The 20,995-nt window shown below is 47.6% G+C and overlaps 1 protein-coding gene and 1 long non-coding RNA gene across 3 annotated transcripts in view; one reads left to right on the top strand and one right to left on the bottom strand.

The window, feature by feature from the left end:
* LOC141162651 (uncharacterized) overlaps positions 1 to 19,870 on the top strand; it is a 70,739-nt gene extending 50,869 nt beyond the window's left edge. Inside the window, exon 3 of one of the 2 annotated variants that reach the window (XR_012250796.1) lies at positions 14,072 to 19,870. This is a non-coding gene — a long non-coding RNA (uncharacterized lncRNA). Of the gene's footprint in view, positions 1 to 14,068 lie in introns of both variants that reach the window. The other variant, XR_012250795.1, reaches the window with a different exon arrangement.
* LOC141162650 (uncharacterized) overlaps positions 1 to 20,995 on the bottom strand; it is a 155,592-nt gene that overhangs the window by 52,239 nt on the left and 82,358 nt on the right. Inside the window, exon 2 of the mRNA XM_073648980.1 lies at positions 8,934 to 9,057. Within this exon, the coding sequence (XP_073505081.1) occupies positions 8,934 to 9,057 (124 nt within the window). The remainder of the gene's footprint in view (positions 1 to 8,933; positions 9,058 to 20,995) is intronic.

The following is a 20,995-nucleotide window of genomic DNA, read 5'->3' as shown; positions in this document are numbered from 1 at the left end:
GCACTATGACTATAGGGGTGCAGAGGTAGCGGTGAGCACTATGACTATAGGGGTGCAGAGGTGGCGGTGAGTACTATGACTATAGGGGTGCAGAGGTGGCGGTGAGCACTATGAGTACAGGGGTGCAGAGGTAGTGGTGAGCACTATGACTATAGGGGTGCAGAGGTGGCGGTGAGCACTATGAGTACAGGGGTGCAGAGGTGGAGGTGAGCACTGTGACTATAGGGGTGCAGAGGTGGTGGTGAGCACTATGACTATAGGGGTGCAGAGGTGGAGGTGAGCACTATGACTATAGGGGTGCAGAGGTAGCGGTGAGCACTATGACTATAGGGGTGCAGAGGTGGAGGTGAGCACTATGACTATAGGGGTGCAGAGGTGGCGGTGAGCACTATGACTATAGGGGTGCAGAGGCAGCGGTGAGCACTATGACTATAGGGGTGCAGAGGTAGCGGTGAGCACTATGACTATAGGGGTGCAGAGGTAGTGGTGAGCACTATGACTATAGGGGTGAAGAGGTGGCGGTGAGCACTATGACTATAGGGGTGCAGAGGTGGCGGTGAGCACTATGACTATAGGGGTGCAGAGGTGGTGGTGAGCACTATGACTATAGGGATGCAGAGGTGGCGGTGAGCACTATGACTATAGGGGTGCAGAGGTAGGGTTGAGCACTATGACTATAGGGGTGCAGAGGTGGAGGTGAGCACTATGACTATAGGGGTGCAGAGGTGGCGGTGAGCACTATGACTATAGGGGTGCAGAGGTGGCGGTGAGCACTATGAGTACAGGGGTGCAGAGGTAGTGGTGAGCACTATGACCATAGGGATGCAGAGGTAGTGGTGAGCACTATGACTATAGGGGTGCAGAGGTAGCGGTGAGCACTATGACTATAGGGGTGCAGAGGTGGCGGTGAGCACTATGACTATAGGGGTGCAGAGGTAGGGTTGAGCACTATGACTATAGGGGTGCAGAGGTAGTGGTGAGCACTATGTCTATAGGGGTGCAGAGGTGGCGGTGAGCACTATGACTATAGGGATGCAGAGATGGAGGTGGGCACTATGACTATAGGGATGCAGAGGTAGCGGTGAGCACTATGTCTATAGGGGTGCAGAGGTGGAGGTGAGCACTATGACTATAGGGATGCAGAGATGGAGGTGGGCACTATGACTATAGGGGTGCAGAGGTGGTGGTGAGCACTATGACTATAGGGATGCAGAGGTAGCGGTGAGCACTATGTCTATAGGGATGCAGAGGTAGTGGTGAGCACTATGACTATAGGGGTGCAGAGGTAGTGGTGAGCACTATGACTATAGGGGTGCAGAGGTGGAGGTGAGCACTATGACTATAGGGATGCAGAGATGGAGGTGGGCACTATGACTATAGGGGTGCAGAGGTGGTGGTGAGCACTATGACTATAGGGGTGCAGAGGTAGTGGTGAGCACTATGACTATAGGGGTGCAGAGGTGGCGGTGAGCACTATGACTATAGGGATGCAGAGGTGGAGGTGAGCACTATGACTATAGGGATGCAGAGGTGGCGGTGAGCACTATGACTATAGGGATGCAGAGGTGGCGGTGAGCACTATGACTATAGGGGTGCAGAGGTAGCGGTGAGCACTATGACTATAGGGATGCAGAGGTAGCGGTGAGCACTATGTCTATAGGGATGCAGAGGTAGTGGTGAGCACTATGACTATAGGGGTGCAGAGGTGGCGGTGAGCACTATGACTATAGGGATGCAGAGGTGGAGGTGAGCACTATGACTATAGGGATGCAGAGGTGGCGGTGAGCACTATGACTATAGGGATGCAGAGGTGGCGGTGAGCACTATGACTATAGGGGTGCAGAGGTAGTGGTGAGCACTATGACTATAGGGGTGCAGAGGTGATGGTGAGCACTATGACTATAGTGGTGCAGAGGTAGTGGTGAGCACTATGTCTATAGGGGTGCAGAGGTATTGGTGAGCACTATGACTATAGGGGTGCAGAGGTGGAGGTGAGCACTATGACTATAGGGGTGCAGAGGTGGCGGTGAGCACTATGACTATAGGGGTGCAGAGGTAGTGGTGAGCACTATGACTATAGGGGTGCAGAGGTAGTGGTGAGCACTATGACTATAGGGATGCAGAGGTGGTGGTGAGCACTATGACTATAGGGATGCAGAGGTGGAGGTGAGCACTATGACTATAGGGATGCAGAGGTGGAGGTGAGCACTATGTCTATAGGGGTGCAGAGGTATTGGTGAGCACTATGACTATAGGGATGCAGAGGTAGTGGTGAGCACTATGTCTATAGGGGTGCAGAGGTAGTGGTGAGCACTATGACTATAGGGATGCAGAGGTAGTGGTGAGCACTATGTCTATAGGGGTGCAGAGGTGGCGGTGAGCACTATGACTATAGGGGTGCAGAGGTGGCGGTGAGCACTATGACTATAGGGGTGCAGAGGTAGTGGTGAGCACTATGACTATAGGGGTGCAGAGGTGGCGGTGAGCACTATGACTATAGGGGTGCAGAGGTAGTGGTGAGCACTATGACTATAGGGGTGCAGAGGTGGAGGTGAGCACTATGACTATAGGGGTGCAGAGGTAGCGGTGAGCACTATGACCATAGGGGTGCAGAGGTAGTGGTGATCACTATGACTATAGGGGTGCAGAGGTAGTGGTGAGCACTATGTCTATAGGGGTGCAGAGGTGGCGGTGAGCACTATGACTATAGGGGTGCAGAGGTGGCGGTGAGCACTATGACTATAGGGGTGCAGAGGTGGCGGTGAGCACTATGACTATAGGGGTGCAGAGGTAGTGGTGAGCACTATGACTATAGCGGTGCAGAGGTGGCGGTGAGCACTATGACTATAGGGGTGCAGAGGTAGTGGTGAGCACTATGACTATAGGGGTGCAGAGGTAGCGGTGAGCACTATGTCTATAGGGGTGCAGAGGTAGTGGTGAGCACTATGACTATAGATATGCAGAGGTAGTGGTGAGCACTATGTCTATAGGGGTGCAGAGGTGGCGGTGAGCACTATGACTATAGGGGTGCAGAGGTGGCGGTGAGCACTATGACTATAGGGGTGCAGAGGTAGTGGTGAGCACTATGACTATAGGGGTGCAGAGGTGGCGGTGAGCACTATGACTATAGGGGTGCAGAGGTGGAGGTGAGCACTATGACTATAGGGGTGCAGAGGTGGCGGTGAGCACTATGACTATAGGGGTGCAGAGGTAGTGGTGAGCACTATGACTATAGGGGTGCAGAGGTGGCGGTGAGCACTATGACTATAGGGGTGCAGAGGTAGTGGTGAGCACTATGACTATAGGGATGCAGAGGTGGTGGTGAGCACTATGACTATAGGGATGCAGAGGTGGAGGTGAGCACTATGACTATAGGGATGCAGAGGTGGAGGTGAGCACTATGTCTATAGGGGTGCAGAGGTATTGGTGAGCACTATGACTATAGGGATGCAGAGGTAGTGGTGAGCACTATGTCTATAGGGGTGCAGAGGTAGTGGTGAGCACTATGACTATAGGGATGCAGAGGTAGTGGTGAGCACTATGTCTATAGGGGTGCAGAGGTGGCGGTGAGCACTATGACTATAGGGGTGCAGAGGTAGTGGTGAGCACTATGACTATAGGGGTGCAGAGGTGGCGGTGAGCACTATGACTATAGGGGTGCAGAGGTAGTGGTGAGCACTATGACTATAGGGGTGCAGAGGTGGCGGTGAGCACTATGACTATAGGGGTGCAGAGGTAGTGGTGAGCACTATGACTATAGGGGTGCAGAGGTGGCGGTGAGCACTATGACTATAGGGGTGCAGAGGTAGTGGTGAGCACTATGACTATAGGGGTGCAGAGGTGGAGGTGAGCACTATGACTATAGGGGTGCAGAGGTAGCGGTGAGCACTATGACCATAGGGGTGCAGAGGTAGTGGTGAGCACTATGACTATAGGGATGCAGAGGTAGTGGTGAGCACTATGTCTGTAGGGGTGCAGAGGTGGCGGTGAGCACTATGACTATAGGGGTGCAGAGGTGGCGGTGAGCACTATGACTATAGGGGTGCAGAGGTAGTGGTGAGCACTATGACTATAGGGGTGCAGAGGTGGCGGTGAGCACTATGACTATAGGGGTGCAGAGGTGGAGGTGAGCACTATGACTATAGGGGTGCAGAGGTGGCGGTGAGCACTATGACTATAGGGGTGCAGAGGTAGTGGTGAGCACTATGACTATAGGGGTGCAGAGGTATTGGTGAGCACTATGACTATAGGGATGCAGAGGTAGTGGTGAGCACTATGTCTATAGGGGTGCAGAGGTAGTGGTGAGCACTATGACTATAGGGATGCAGAGGTAGTGGTGAGCACTATGTCTATAGGGGTGCAGAGGTGGCGGTGAGCACTATGACTATAGGGGTGCAGAGGTGGCGGTGAGCACTATGACTATAGGGGTGCAGAGGTAGTGGTGAGCACTATGACTATAGGGGTGCAGAGGTGGCGGTGAGCACTATGACTATAGGGGTGCAGAGGTAGTGGTGAGCACTATGACTATAGGGGTGCAGAGGTGGAGGTGAGCACTATGACTATAGGGGTGCAGAGGTAGCGGTGAGCACTATGACCATAGGGGTGCAGAGGTAGTGGTGATCACTATGACTATAGGGGTGCAGAGGTGGAGGTGAGCACTATGACTATAGGGGTGCAGAGGTAGGGTTGAGCACTATGACTATAGGGGTGCAGAGGTGGAGGTGAGCACTATGACTATAGGGGTGCAGAGGTGGCGGTGAGCACTATGACTATAGGGGTGCAGAGGTGGCGGTGAGCACTATGAGTACAGGGGTGCAGAGGTAGTGGTGAGCACTATGACCATAGGGATGCAGAGGTAGTGGTGAGCACTATGACTATAGGGGTGCAGAGGTAGCGGTGAGCACTATGACTATAGGGGTGCAGAGGTGGCGGTGAGCACTATGACTATAGGGGTGCAGAGGTGGCGGTGAGCACTATGAGTACAGGGGTGCAGAGGTAGTGGTGAGCACTATGACTATAGGGGTGCAGAGGTGGCGGTGAGCACTATGAGTACAGGGGTGCAGAGGTGGAGGTGAGCACTATGACTATAGGGGTGCAGAGGTGGTGGTGAGCACTATGACTATAGGGGTGCAGAGGTGGAGGTGAGCACTATGACTATAGGGGTGCAGAGGTGGCGGTGAGCACTATGACTATAGGGGTGCAGAGGCAGCGGTGAGCACTATGACTATAGGGGTGCAGAGGTAGCGGTGAGCACTATGACTATAGGGGTGCAGAGGTAGTGGTGAGCACTATGACTATAGGGGTGCAGAGGTGGCGGTGAGCACTATGACTATAGGGGTGCAGAGGTAGTGGTGAGCACTATGACTATAGGGGTGCAGAGGTAGTGGTGAGCACTATGACTATAGGGGTGCAGAGGTGGCGGTGAGCACTATGACTATAGGGGTGCAGAGGTAGTGGTGAGCACTATGACTATAGGGGTGCAAAGGTGGCGGTGAGCACTATGACTATAGGGGTGCAGAGGTGGCGGTGAGCACTATGACTATAGGGGTGCAGAGGTAGTGGTGAGCACTATGACTATAGGGGTGCAGAGGTGGCGGTGAGCACTATGACTATAGGGGTGCAGAGGTAGTGGTGAGCACTATGACTATAGGGATGCAGAGGTAGTGGTGAGCACTATGACTATAGGGATGCAGAGGTAGTGGTGAGCACTATGACTATAGGGATGCAGAGGTAGTGGTGAGCACTATGACTATAGGGATGCAGAGGTAGTGGTGAGCACTATGACTATAGGGGTGCAGAGGTAGTGGTGAGCACTATGACTATAGGGATGCAGAGGTAGTGGTGAGCACTATGACTATAGGGGTGCAGAGGCAGCGGTGAGCACTATGTCTATAGGGATGCAGAGGTGGAGGTGAGCACTATGACTATAGGGGTGCAGAGGTAGTGGTGAGCACTATGACTATAGGGGTGCAGAGGTAGCGGTGAGCACTATGTCTATAGGGATGCAGAGGTGGAGGTGAGCACTATGACTATAGGGGTGCAGAGGTAGTGGTGAGCACTATGACTATAGGGGTGCAGAGGTGGCGGTGAGCACTATGACTATAGGGGTGCAGAGGTGGCGGTGAGCACTATGACTATAGGGGTGCAGAGGTGGCGGTGAGCACTATGACTATAGGGGTGCAGAGGTAGTGGTGAGCACTATGACTATAGGGGTGCAGAGGTGGCGGTGAGCACTATGACTATAGGGATGCAGAGGTGGAGGTGAGCACTATGACTATAGGGGTGCAGAGGTAGCGGTGAGCACTATGACCATAGGGGTGCAGAGGTAGTGGTGATCACTATGACTATAGGGGTGCAGAGGTAGGGTTGAGCACTATGACTATAGGGATGCAGAGGTGGAGGTGAGCACTATGACTATAGGGGTGCAGAGGTAGTGGTGATCACTATGACTATAGGGGTGCAGAGGTAGTGGTGAGCACTATGACTATAGGGGTGCAGAGGTGGCGGTGAGCACTATGACTATAGGGATGCAGAGGTGGAGGTGAGCACTATGACTATAGGGGTGCAGAGGTAGCGGTGAGCACTATGACCATAGGGGTGCAGAGGTAGTGGTGATCACTATGACTATAGGGGTGCAGAGGTAGGGTTGAGCACTATGACTATAGGGATGCAGAGGTGGAGGTGAGCACTATGACCATAGGGGTGCAGAGGTAGTGGTGATCACTATGACTATAGGGGTGCAGAGGTAGTGGTGAGCACTATGACTATAGGGGTGCAGAGGTGGCGGTGAGCACTATGACTACAGGGGTGCAGAGGTGGTGGTGAGCACTATGACTATAGGGATGCAGAGGTGGCGGTGAGCACTATGACTATAGGGGTGCAGAGGTAGGGTTGAGCACTATGACTATAGGGGTGCAGAGGTGGAGGTGAGCACTATGACTATAGGGGTGCAGAGGTGGCGGTGAGCACTATGACTATAGGGGTGCAGAGGTGGCGGTGAGCACTATGAGTACAGGGGTGCAGAGGTAGTGGTGAGCACTATGACCATAGGGATGCAGAGGTAGTGGTGAGCACTATGACTATAGGGGTGCAGAGGTAGCGGTGAGCACTATGACTATAGGGGTGCAGAGGTGGCGGTGAGCACTATGACTATAGGGGTGCAGAGGTGGCGGTGAGCACTATGAGTACAGGGGTGCAGAGGTAGTGGTGAGCACTATGACTATAGGGGTGCAGAGGTGGCGGTGAGCACTATGAGTACAGGGGTGCAGAGGTGGAGGTGAGCACTATGACTATAGGGGTGCAGAGGTGGTGGTGAGCACTATGACTATAGGGGTGCAGAGGTGGCGGTGAGCACTATGACTATAGGGGTGCAGAGGTAGCGGTGAGCACTATGACTATAGGGGTGCAGAGGTGGAGGTGAGCACTATGACTATAGGGGTGCAGAGGTGGCGGTGAGCACTATGACTATAGGGGTGCAGAGGCAGCGGTGAGCACTATGACTATAGGGGTGCAGAGGTAGCCGTGAGCACTATGACTATAGGGGTGCAGAGGTGGCGGTGAGCACTATGACTATAGGGGTGCAGAGGTGGCGGTGAGCACTATGACTATAGGGGTGCAGAGGTAGTGGTGAGCACTATGACTATAGGGGTGCAGAGGTAGTGGTGAGCACTATGACTATAGGGGTGCAGAGGTGGCGGTGAGCACTATGAGTACAGGGGTGCAGAGGTAGTGGTGAGCACTATGACTATAGGGGTGCAGAGGTGGCGGTGAGCACTATGACTATAGGGGTGCAGAGGTGGCGGTGAGCACTATGACTATAGGGGTGCAGAGGTAGTGGTGAGCACTATGACTATAGGGGTGCAGAGGTAGTGGTGAGCACTATGACTATAGGGATGCAGAGGTAGTGGTGAGCACTATGACTATAGGGGTGCAGAGGTGGCGGTGAGCACTATGAGTACAGGGGTGCAGAGGTAGTGGTGAGCACTATGACTATAGGGGTGCAGAGGTGGTGGTGAGCACTATGACTATAGGGGTGCAGAGGTGGAGGTGAGCACTATGACTATAGGGGTGCAGAGGCAGCGGTGAGCACTATGACTATAGGGGTGCAGAGGTGGAGGTGAGCACTATGACTATAGGGGTGCAGAGGTGGCGGTGAGCACTATGACTATAGGGGTGCAGAGGTGGCGGTGAGCACTATGAGTACAGGGGTGCAGAGGTAGTGGTGAGCACTATGACTATAGGGGTGCAGAGGTGGCGGTGAGCACTATGACTATAGGGGTGCAGAGGTGGAAGTTGCACACAGGTCCTGATATCTGATGGTGTTTAAAATTCCTCACACATTAACCCCAGTACATATGGTAAGTAGGTGGCTCTGGTGCAAATTTTGCTATTGGTCCTTTCTAAATGGAAACATATAAAATCTACTGAATACATAGCTCCCAACTGTCCTGTATTCAGAGGGACTGTCGCGATTTCAGAGGTCAGTCCCGCTGTACTGACAAGTCACGGCTTGTCCCGACTACCTCTCGCTCTGTTCTCTCTCTCTGCATCTTCTCTTCACTCTAGGTCCTCCTCCTCGGGCCGACTCTTGCTCTGCTCACACTTACAATTAATTAAATATACAATTATTTTCTTGGAATCTGGCTTCCTTGGGAGTCTAACCCACGACCTCTATCTTTGCAGGCAGTAGCTAAAGTATACATTGATCTGCATAGGAGAATTAGGTTTACTTGAAGCTGCATTGCAGGCTCTGAACCCACTGGCGGATTATACTGGTACATAGAGATACATCTGTACATAGCACTGGTGATGTGGTCAAAATTTGTGTAATTTGTCCGTCCTATTCTTCAAAAGTTGGAAGGTCTGTGAATATATATAAGAAATGTCTGATCACTGAGAGCTGGGGATGAAGTATTGGACAGAAAAGCTCCTACCTGTACACGAATATAGGAATAATGAAATCAGAAGCTTTGATATTAGATTCAGCCTCCACAATCTTCTCCGTCAGCTCAAATCCTTTGCTCCAATCCACCGGCTTGTCAAGAGGCATCAAATTTGCTGAAAAGTTACATTTTGGAGTAAAAATATTGATAAAAACTACGAATAATGGAATCAGAATGAATTTAATTCGTCATCAGTTACTTCTGATATAAAGCGGACTGTCTCATGGCGAGTGCGGCCACCGCTCCTGTCATTGAAGCCACGGCAAAAGTCACAACTAGGCATGGGGGTCTCCTGTTCTGGACAACAGTGCCCAGAGGTGGTGCCCGCGGCTACTAGACGTGCCATCAATATCTCCAGTGAGAAAAGCACTTTACGAAATGTGTCACAATCTGATTCTAAATGTTATTTAATGTAAAGAGTTAAAGGGAAGGTGCCATAAAAAAAAAAACAATCAACAGTTGAAAAAATTTAAAATATTAATGTTTTCATTATTTTTTAAAAACATATTAGCATTTGTTAGGCAGTTGGTGAACCTGAAATTGGGTCAGAGTCATCAGTGGACTTTGTGGTCTCCCATTCTGGTCCAGCCAGGGTGGATGTTGCTTAGCATTGCCATCAGTCCCAACGCCTAGCCAGTGCACGAGATGTACAGGCTGTCTCTTGGTTCTTTGTTCCTAGTAGTGTTAAGCATAGGTTGTGGAGGGGAACATTGCTGCTACAGTCTAAGTCCAGAATGCACTGCACTGAGCATGCCCGTGACATGCGGACTGTGATTGGTGGTTTGGTATCAGCTGATCCGGTGACTTGGCACCACCTTATTGGTCGTGGGTGACGTCATCAGTAGTGTGACCAATAATGCGACTGTGGGCAGGGCTTAGTCTTTAAATAGCCCGGCCACAAGCATGGCGGTGCGCTCTGATCATTGAGCTTAGGTTGTGTTCATGTGTGGACGCTTGTCTGTTGGGCTCCACGTGCTCCTTAGCTGCTCTCTCCATGACCTGCCGATGCCAGAGTTCGCTCGGCTGATTAGCACAGGTCGCTTAGGCAGACTTAGCTGGGGGAGGCAGGTAGTTTTCGTTTGGTAGTCTGACTCCAGCAAGGAGGTCGCTATACACCCCGAGCAGACTACAGACTCCGTATCCCTGGCACCGCCTCTTAGCCACGTGGAGAGTTACTCCGCAGTCCGGTCCCACATCGGCTGGAGCACGTATACGCCGGCGTGAGTCACACACACTTCCTGGCGCCTGCTGCATAGCCCCTGTGCAGTTAACAAGACATAGTGCAAATCCCTTTTCCCGTCCAGGTGTGTTGTAACACTGGAGGGATTTACACTTTAAATTGGTTGTCTTACACTCTTACCCGGTGGGTGTTCGGCTGCAGTCTTCGTGGCTTCATCGCGGACCCCGGGGTTCAGTTGCATATCACTTTCAATAAAGTTGTTGCAACTGTCCCCTTAACAATAATCATTGAAGTAATATATATATATATATATATATATATATATATATATATACATAAAAAGTTTGATATTTTCCACTTTTAAACACTAGGGGGAGCAACTGCTGAAATTTGCCATGAAAACCTTGTGTTCAGTTAGCTCACATTACGACTGCAATAAATGTGGGTGGGGTCTGGTCACATGGGTGTGATGTCACTCCTCTCCTCCCCTTCTGGGAGTTTGTAAAAAGATAAAAGTGGATGAAGTTTAGGATCACAGTGCGGAGCCATTTTGTTGGTGACTGCAAAGAGTTACTGACAAGTACAGTGTCACCGAGGACGGCCGTCAGCACCGATTCTTATAGTTGGTGGTGTGCTGCTTGCAGAATCATAAGCTAGGGTTAGATACGTGGAGTGTATCACATGCACGATTAGATACACTTAGAGTAACACTCGCAGGGATTAGATACAGGGCTAAGTGAAGTGTATCACATGATGGTATTAGATATTGAGCTCAGCGGCGTCTATCACTCCCATAGAAGTGGACAGAGCAGAGTCTCACATTAATTCCCCTCACAAAAAAATATATATATTTAGCTGGGACATGGAAGAGTATATCTAATAACTTTGCCGCCCTTACAAAGTAATTTTTGTCCTATTGAACCTCCTAGATTCCACCTATGTTGTCCTCATATAGTACAATGGGCCCCACATTGCCTTCCATATAATATAATGGGCCCCAAATAGTGATCCATACAGAATAATGGCCCCACATAGTCCTCCATACAGTATAATGGCCCCACATAGTCCTCCATACAGTATAATGGGCCCACATAGTCCTCCATACAGAATAATGGCCCCACATAGTCCTCCATACAGTATAATGGGCACCACATAGTCCTCCATACAGTATAATGGCTACACATAGTCCTGCATACAGTATAATGGGCCCCACATAGTCCTCCATACAGTAAAATGGCCTCACATAGTGCTCCATACAGTATAATGGGCCCCACATAGTCCTCCATACAGTATAATGGCCCCACATAGTCCTGAATACAGTATAATGGGCCCTACATAGTCCTCCATACAGTATAATGGCCTCACATAGTGCTCCATACAGTATAATGGCCTCACATAGTGCTCCATACAGTATAATGGGCCCCACATAGTCCTCCATACAGTATAATGGCCTCACATAGTCCTCCATACAGTATAATGGCTCCACATAGTCCTCCATACAGTATAATGGCCCCACATAGTCCTCCATACAGTAAAATGGCCTCACATAGTGCTCCATACAGTATAATGGGCCCCACATAGTGCTCCATACAGTATAATGGGCCCCACATAGTCCTCTATACAGTATAATGGGCATCATATAGTCCTTCATACAGTATAATGGTTCCACAAAGTCCTCCATACAGTATAATGTCTCCACACAGTCCTCCATACAGGCTAATAGGCCCCACATAGTCCTCCATACAGTATAATGGCCTCACATAGTCCTTCATACAGTATAATGGCTCCACACAGTCTTCCATACAGTATAATGGGCACCACATAATGCTGCATACAGTATAATGACCCCACATAGCCATCCATACAGTTTAATGTATCCCACATAGTGCTCCATACAGTATAATGGGCCCCACATAGTCCTCCATACAGTATAATGGCTCCACATAGTCCTCCATACAGTATAATGGCCCCACATAGTCCTCCATACAGTAAAATGGCCTCACATAGTGCTCCATACAGTATAATGGGCCCCACATAGTCCTCCATACAGTATAATGGCCCCACATAGTCCTGAATACAGTATAATGGGCCCTACATAGTCCTCCATACAGTATAATGGCCTCACATAGTGCTCCATACAGTATAATGGCCTCACATAGTGCTCCATACAGTATAATGGGCCCCACATAGTCCTCTATACAGTATAATGGGCATCATATAGTCCTTCATACAGTGTAATGGTTCCACAAAGTCCTCCATACAGTATAATGTCTCCACACAGTCCTCCATACAGGCTAATAGGCCCCACATAGTCCTCCATACAGTATAATGGCCTCACATAGTCCTTCATACAGTATAATGGCTCCACACAGTCTTCCATACAGTATAATGGGCACCACATAATGCTGCATACAGTATAATGACCCCACATAGCCATCCATACAGTTTAATGTATCCCACATAGTCCTCCATACAGTATAATGAATCCCACATAGTCCTCCATACAGTACAATGACCCCACATAGTCCTCCATACAGTATAATGGCCCCACATAGTCCTCCATACAGTATAATGGCCCCATATAGTCCTCCATATGGTATAATGGGCCCACATAGTCCTCCATACAGTATAATGGGTCCCACATAGTCCTTCATACAAAATAATCAGTTGCATATAGTCCTCCGTACAGTATAATGGCCCCACATAGTCCTCCATACAGTATAATGAGCATCATATAGTCCTTCATACAGTATAATGGCCCCACATAGTCCTCCATACAGTATAATGACCCCACATAGTCCTCCATACAGTATAATGGCCCCATATAGTCCTTCATATAGTATAATAGCCCCACATAGTCCGCCATACAGTATAATGAGCTCCCCATAGTCCTCCATACAGTATAATGGCCCCACATAGTCCTCCATACAGTATTATGGCCCCACATAGTCCTCCATACAGTATAATGGCCCTACATAGTCCTCCTTACAGTATAATGGCCCCATATAGTCCTCCATATAGTATAATAGCTCCACATAGTCCTCCATACAGAATAATGGGCCCCACATAGTCCTCTATACAGTATAATGGGCCCCACATAGTCCTCCATACAGTATAATGGACCCCACATAGTCCTCTATACAGTATAATGGCCCCACATAGTCCTCCATACAGTATAATGGACACCACAGAGTCCTCCATACAGTATAATGGCCCCACATAGTTCTCCATACAGTATAATGGGCCCCACATAGTCCTCCATATAGTGTAATAGCTCCACATTGTCCTCCATACAGTATAATGGGTCCCACATAGTCCTCCATTCAGTGTAATGGCCCCACATAGTCCTCCATACAGTATAATGATCCCACATAGTCCTCCATACAGTATAATGATCCCACACCGTCCTCCATACAGTATAATGATCCCACACTGTCCTCCATACAGTATAATGGGCCCCACATAGTCCTCCATACAGTATAATGGCCCCACATAGTCCTCCATACAGTATAATGATCCCACACCGTCCTCCATACAGTATAATGATCCCAAACTGTCCTCCATACAGTATAATGGCTCAATGGCTCAACACAGTCCTCCATACAGGATAATGGGTGTGATGGTGTGATATGGTATGTAGATATAATTTTGTGTGTATTTTGTATTTTACTGATTTTCATAGTGTTCTCTTGTTGCTTTTTCCCTCTAATGTAGACTTCTCTTGTAGGTTGAGTTGATATTGGTTAATTAATGAATAGCTGTTATTTATTATCAGATATCAGCTCCCACAGCTGGATTGTTGGACTCTCATCTCCCAGGGCGTTTGTCCCGTTACCGGACTGCATTTGTATTTCTGGACTATTTCATCCTCTGTGTATATGGACCTTTGAGTTTTGCCTGTATTAAAGTTCTTAGAATTGTTCAATCCTCTCTTTTTCTGTTGAAGAAGGACCCCGTGACAACTGGTGGCAAGTGGTGGGATCAACAGAGCGCAACCAAATAGAGAACCACCCACAGAGTGAGTACAGAAATTGGACTGTATCCAGTTTACAAGAGAGAGCCAGAGACCTGGGCCTGAACTACCAGGGACTGACTAAAGAGACCTTAATTGATCTACTAGTGGGTGCTAGCCAGGCCACCTCCCCCCAGATGTCTGATGGACAAGCGCTGGAGATGAGGATCCCCACCCCAAAAAGCCAGTGGTTGTTATGGTTTGAAGAAGAGATGGCGGTTCTGGGCCCAGGAGTCTCTCAGGAGTATAAGGAGGAGGCTGCTCGCCAAGCACAGCGGAGACAAGATGCAATGGAGCTTGAAAGAGGGAGTAATGCGATGGAAGTGTAAACCCAACGATCGGGAACCTGTACGGATCACACGGGCAGACTTTAAGCCATTTGATGAGGCTTCTGGGGATGTAGAGGAGTTCTTCAAGGACTTTGAGCACCAGTGTGCCATGATGGAGGTGGCTGGATGGATGCGTTTGTTAGTGGGACTCCTGAATGGAAGCATGGCGGAGGCTTACCGAACCATTGACTCACAGTGGAATCGGAATTATAACATTGTAAGCAGACTATTCTTGATTACCACCACGCTCTCACCACAGACTCATATAGGGCTCGGTTCCGAGACCTCCCATGCACCACGAGGCTATCGTTTAGGATGTATGCACATAAGATGTCTCAGGCATGTCGGAGATGGCTGGAAGCGGAAAATGCCTTCACTGTGGAAGAATTTACACAGGTGTTCCTTATAGAACAATTTCTTGCTAAATGCCCCGCAAAAATACGGGAATGGGTCCGGGAGCGCATGCCGTGCACCGTGGATAGAGCTGCAGCCCTGGCCGATGAGGCCATTACTATCCGACCGCAATGGAGGAGGCTTCTCGACAATAAACCACAGCCTGCTCCCGCACCCCGGCCCTCTCCTGTTATATCTGCCCCTCCACCCAGCTGCAGGCTGATGACAACCACTTCTCACAATTCCGAGCCCCAACAGTTCCAACCACAACCTGGGGGAATTAGAGAGAAGAGATGTTATAGGTGTGGGCAACCTGGGCATTTGCAATCCAGCTGTCCCTCAAGGATTCACAGGGAGCCCCACGGACCCCCACCTCAGCCGGTGCATCTTGTGCACTCCATCCCACCTCTGGAAGAATTCTCACCACCCCCGCCGGAGTGGACCACTGACTCTGGCACCATAGATACCCCTGCTTGAGTGTACAGCCTCCGGCCTTTGTCTCCAAGCCCCAAGTACGGCCCTCATCAGGGCGAGAGGGGTTAAGCTGCCTTAACTGTGGATGCATGATACATTTTGCTAGGGAATGTTTAACTATAAGGTGGTGCTGGGTTATACATCTTTGTACTTGACCTACTTGGGTGGGCTTCTTTTCTTCCATCTTTCAACCCAAGCACACCTGAGATTATGACCAAACTATATGATAAAAATTATTGATCCCATTGTTTTAGTTTTTTACAAGTTTATTGTATTTGTCTAATTGTTCTATTTGGTCTTTCTAGAGGGCATTATTTTTGAAATGGCATTTGACTTTGACGCTAAAGAGCAGGCTTGGAAAAATCAAGCATCAACCTTGTTCCATACCGCAGTAACATCTGAGCCTAATGATGACTTCACGGTGGTATCGAATGAGCTACTTAAACTGCACAAAAATTATATACGAGTATGGTGGAATGCCAATAGCTTGGAAGAATACCTTAAATTGGGCATTGTTCCCAGAGGCCTACGGATTCAGATCTTTCCGGCATGGGAGTGTGATTCACAATTTAAGGTTATCTGGGAGGCGGGTTTGCTGCAAAGTTCCCAAATTATATTAAAAATGTTGATAGATCATGATAAAGGCTTGTTGTTGGAACTTAAAAAGAAAATTATTACTTATGAAGGGAGGATGGAGACATTTGATAAGACAGCTTTAGTTCAGCCTTTTCTTAACAAATTGAAGGACACTCTTGATCGTTACGAAAAAGAAATGATGGCTGGTAAGAAATGTAAATTTATTAGAGACAAATTGGATTATGACAATAAAGTGGCATACAACTGGTCACATTCAGGCAATAAAAGATCCCGGTTCAATATGACTGATATGCCTCCTAAGAATAGGGATGGGGATGTTACATCCAGTGATTTTTTATCCACGGACACCAGCGACCCAGAGGGCGCACCAGACGCGGAGGGCGGAAATGGAGGGCGACAAATAAGAAAACAGAAATACAAGAATTACTCACCCTTCCACAACCGCTTGAGGAGCAAAAACAGGCGGTAGCCGGCTCATCAATGGTGGATCATCCAAGGGAGTTGCAGATCATAAATCTGTCCGATCATATATTGACAAAGGATGAGAGGTCAGTTTTGGAGAAGGGATTGACGTTTTCTCCCATGCAGACTCTCGATAAATTTGTACTTATTAAAGATACCTATCTCTTTTGCAGAAACCTTACATTTAAGTTTCTTTATCGGCAACCATCCTTGGTGGATGACCTACCATGTGATGAGCGACAGGCTTTCCGAGACCTTATGGATCTACTCAATGAGAATGAAGGGGCTTTGGGTAAGAGAAAATGTAATGCACGTCTTCCCTCCAAAATGACTCCTTCGTTGGGAATTCTACCATCTATACAAACCTTTTTTAGAGCAGTTGTTCCTGATGTGGAGAATCTAAGTGTGAGTAAACATATTGGCAACAATCTCACAGTAGTACAAAAACAAGCTATACATTCCCTGAAAAATAATCCCCTATTTATTATCAAAGAGGCGGATAAGGGCGGAAATATCATGCTCTGGCCTGTTGAATCTTATATCTTTGAAGCCAAGAGACAACTAGGCAATAGAGATATATATGCGATACTTCCTTCGGACCCCACACCATTATTCAAGAAAAAGTTGGATGCTATTCTTGAAAGAGCGTCAGGTGGAGGAGTCATAGATAAGGGTGAAAGTGACTTTTTGACTACCCCCAAACCAGTCACACCGACATTCTACCTTCTTCCGAAGGTGCATAAATCCCTCACTGCACCTCCAGGTAGACCAATAGTGGCTGGTATTGGGGGACTCAATGAAAGACCTTGTGAATACTTGGATTTTTACCTTCAACCCCATGTTTTCAAATTACAATCATATGTGCAGGATACGATGCATTTGTTGAATCAATTGGAGGGACTCCATGTCCCACAGGATACCCTACTGGTTTCCCTGGATGTGGAGTCCCTCTACACTAGTATCCCACACACTTTAGGACTGTATGCGGTTGCATCATTTTTACACAGTCCTGAAGTCAGTGATCCTTCACATAATCTATTTTTGCTGGAACTGCTATCTTTTGTTTTAGGGCATAATTATTTCATCTTCGACTGTACCTACCACAGGCAGGTGTCTGGGACCGCCATGGGTGCTTGTTGCGCCCCCTCTTATGCTAACCTTTTTCTGGGTTGGTGGGAGGCGGAGCACGTGTACCTTTTGTCGGCTTTCTGGACGCATGCCTTCCGGTGATTTAGGTACATCGATGATGTCCTCATGCTTTGGACAGGCACTAAAGAACAATGTGTTGAGTTCATTACTCAGCTCAGCACAAATGGGCTCAATATACATCTCACTTACAAAATCTCAGCAGAGAGTATTGATTTCCTTGACGTGAAACTTGTATTGGAAGATGGACATTTTCGGACGAATTTGTTCCGTTAGGATACATCAACAAACAGTATTCTACACTACAGCAGCTTTCACCCGCCACATCTCAAACGTGGTATTCCATATAGCCAGTATATCAGGACCAAACGTAATTGTAGCAATATTGATGATTTTATGTTACAGGCCAATGATCAAACTTATCGTCTAAAAGCAAGAAGTTACCCCCAAAAAACTCTTAATACCGCATGGAACAGGACTAAGAATTTGGAAAGATCTAATTTGTTGCAACCCAGACCAAAAAAAGAGGACTCTGTTACTCGTCTAATAACGGACTATAACAATCAGTGGAGGGATCTTCAATGTATATTACACAAGAATTGGTCTATTCTATTGTCTGAACCAAAACTCCAACATCTTGTATCTATTAAACCATCACTTACTGCAAGGAGAGCTAGAAGTCTCAAGTACAAGCTGGTCAAGAGTTACTTTGTTCGACCAACAGTTAAATTAAATAGAGGCATGGTCCCCAAGGGGTCTCATGCCTGTGGAGGTTGTAATGTATGTCCACATATGCAATCCACCTATACATTTGTTAACCCGATGGACAAACGTGAATTTCAATTGAAAAATGTCATCATTTGTCGGACTAAAAATGTCATTTATGCCTTAGTCTGTCCGTGTTCTCTCGTGTATATAGGCCAGACTTCACAAGAATTACGTAAACGGATACAACAACATCTGTCCAATATCGCCTTGGCAGAAATCCATCTCAACGCACAAAAACAAATCTCGACCGTAGCTATGCACTATCTACAATTTCATCGATGTAAGATTATTGGAACGAAGATTTATGGTCTTGATCGACTCTTGCCTAATATTCGCGGGGGCAATGTTGTACCAGCATTGCTACGTCTTGAATCTAGATGGATATATACGATGGATTGCGTGTCTCCAAAAGGTATAAATGAGGACTTATTGTTCACTGGTTTTTACAAACATTAATACCTTAGGGATTAATCAGTACTGATTACATTTTTTGGTGTGGACATCTTTTTTGAAGTCCGATCCAAATGAGATATTCATCTATATTTCAGTAAATTTGATAAGGTTTGATATACATGTATATATACTCCCCTGGCATTTAATCAGTATCTGTGTTGGGTTACTGTATTGATAAGCATTATGAATTTTGGCTTCTAGGACTCTCCTGCAGCTTTATGTTTACATTTCTAATTCTGCGTTCCATGTTGGTACGCACAGCATGCGATTAGGGGGTTATCCGTCCACCCCTTTAGGGTTGAGTTCCTATAGTTCAGTGTGGCCACAACATTCTGTAGTGGCACACAATATTACTTACAATTGGTTGGCATGGTCTGTCGTTTCTGGGTCTCCTCTGTTGTGCGCTCCACGCTGACCCGCAAGCAGGCTGGAGGGGAAATGTCTCCTCCTCCGGCGTCTACTTCCGGTTTGCGCATATCCGGCGGTTGCGTTCCAGTGTGACACGCATACCGCGATAACACATGGTTACATCACTTCCTGACCTTCCAGCTGACAACGGTGCGTTCCAGCGTGGCACGCATGCTGATTATACACGTGCTAATGCACTTTACTATCATTGTCTGTTTTAATGAAGCTTGAGAGGACGACATACGAAATCTGGCGTGTGGAATACTGTGGACGCTTTTTGGTTCCCATAGTGGATTTACCACCCTTGGGTAGCCTCTCTATTTTGGTCCGGTCTTTATATTTATTTGCTCTTTAGTTTGACTAATTGGTGTAGTTGTATTTGGAGGTGTATATATATATATGAGGTATCTGGGACATTCACTTTATACCCCTGAGGAAGCCAGGACCTAATGGCGTAACGCGTAGGGTCATGCGCTGGTGACATCCCCTGCATTCTATTGTGAATCCATATGGTTGGTATTTTCTATTTTCTATAATTGATTTATGCAGCCTCTCTGTTATATCATGAATTATTAGATATGCATCTACTTCAGGGAGGATGTAGATATATTTTCTTCCCTGGTGTCTGAAATTTTTCATCACAATAACATCTTTATAAATTATTGGAGGGCTTATTAGAGCTGTTTGCTCATACTATCAGAATTATTGGATCTTGTATTATACCCGTGACATATATTTTCTGACATATGTATTTGTATGCACATAGAATTTATTGAATTCACATGTTAGAACTTTCTAAGGGGTGATTTTTGTCCATGTGTCTTTTTTGTCCTATATGTTTTTTATCGCATTTTTAACTAAGTGGTGTTGTATGTCTTTTCTACAATAAAATTTCTACAATGTTTTCCATACACTGCCTCTATAATTGATTATTTACCATGCTTGGTGCCTGCTCTACCCTTCGCTTTCTCTCTCTGATTTACTTCTCAGGGATTTTGGCACAGGTGTATGTTTAATTATAAGGTGGTGCTGGGTTAAACATCTTTGTATCAGAAGCGCTAGTCAGAGCGTGAAACAGCTGCCATCCACCTCCTCCCCGCACTCCCTGCTGTCCATTCATTTTATCCGAATATGAAATAAAGGAATCGTATTTTTACATAAACGGTGAGTGCAGCTTTTCATCATCACCTCTCTATTGATACCTGGAGGAGAATCTTTGAACATACGGAGGGCCCGATTACATTTAGACTGGGGTCACAGTCGTGGAATTGTGGATGTAGGAGTAGTGCGGCATCTGCCAGTAGATGTTAGAACCTTGCTCTTAGGTTTTTTTTCCTTTGCTGGTCACATGACCTTGTTGGCCTATTTAATCCTGCTCCGCCCTTCTGGCTTTGCTGGACTTCATTGTATAACTACTTTCTAGCTAGCCTGTGCTCTGTATCTAACTCTGTTAGTTTGCTTGGTCTACGGACCTCTATGTTCTATCTATTTTGTTTGTTCGTCTGTCTGCTACTATTTCTGTTAGGAGGTGTCCCATATTCCTCCCAGTCCTTAGTACTTGTAGGGATTCCTTCCCCACATCTATAGGTCTTCGTACAGACTAGCTTAGGACTTTAGCAGGTCTGATCGCAGGATCAGGTCCCCTGTTACATCGTAGGGATCAAGCTGAGTTCTATCGTAGGGACAGATCTCCTCTCTTTCCTTAGCTCTGGTAGCAGAACATAACAGTAAGTCCAGCCTGCAAATTCTCTAAGGAAAGATTTTTCTGTTCCATCATGGTGTCGGTTCAGGATTTGGCTCATCGCCTGCAGGGACTCTCTCTGGAGGTGGC

This window comes from Phyllobates terribilis, unplaced genomic scaffold, assembly GCF_046119375.1.
Source record: "Phyllobates terribilis strain yellow unplaced genomic scaffold, ASM4611937v1 Scaffold_9__5_contigs__length_417890890, whole genome shotgun sequence".
NCBI classification, from domain to species: domain Eukaryota; kingdom Metazoa; phylum Chordata; class Amphibia; order Anura; family Dendrobatidae; genus Phyllobates; species Phyllobates terribilis.
Note: the sequence above shows the minus strand (reverse complement) of the source record. Positions and strands in the feature narration are given on the sequence as shown.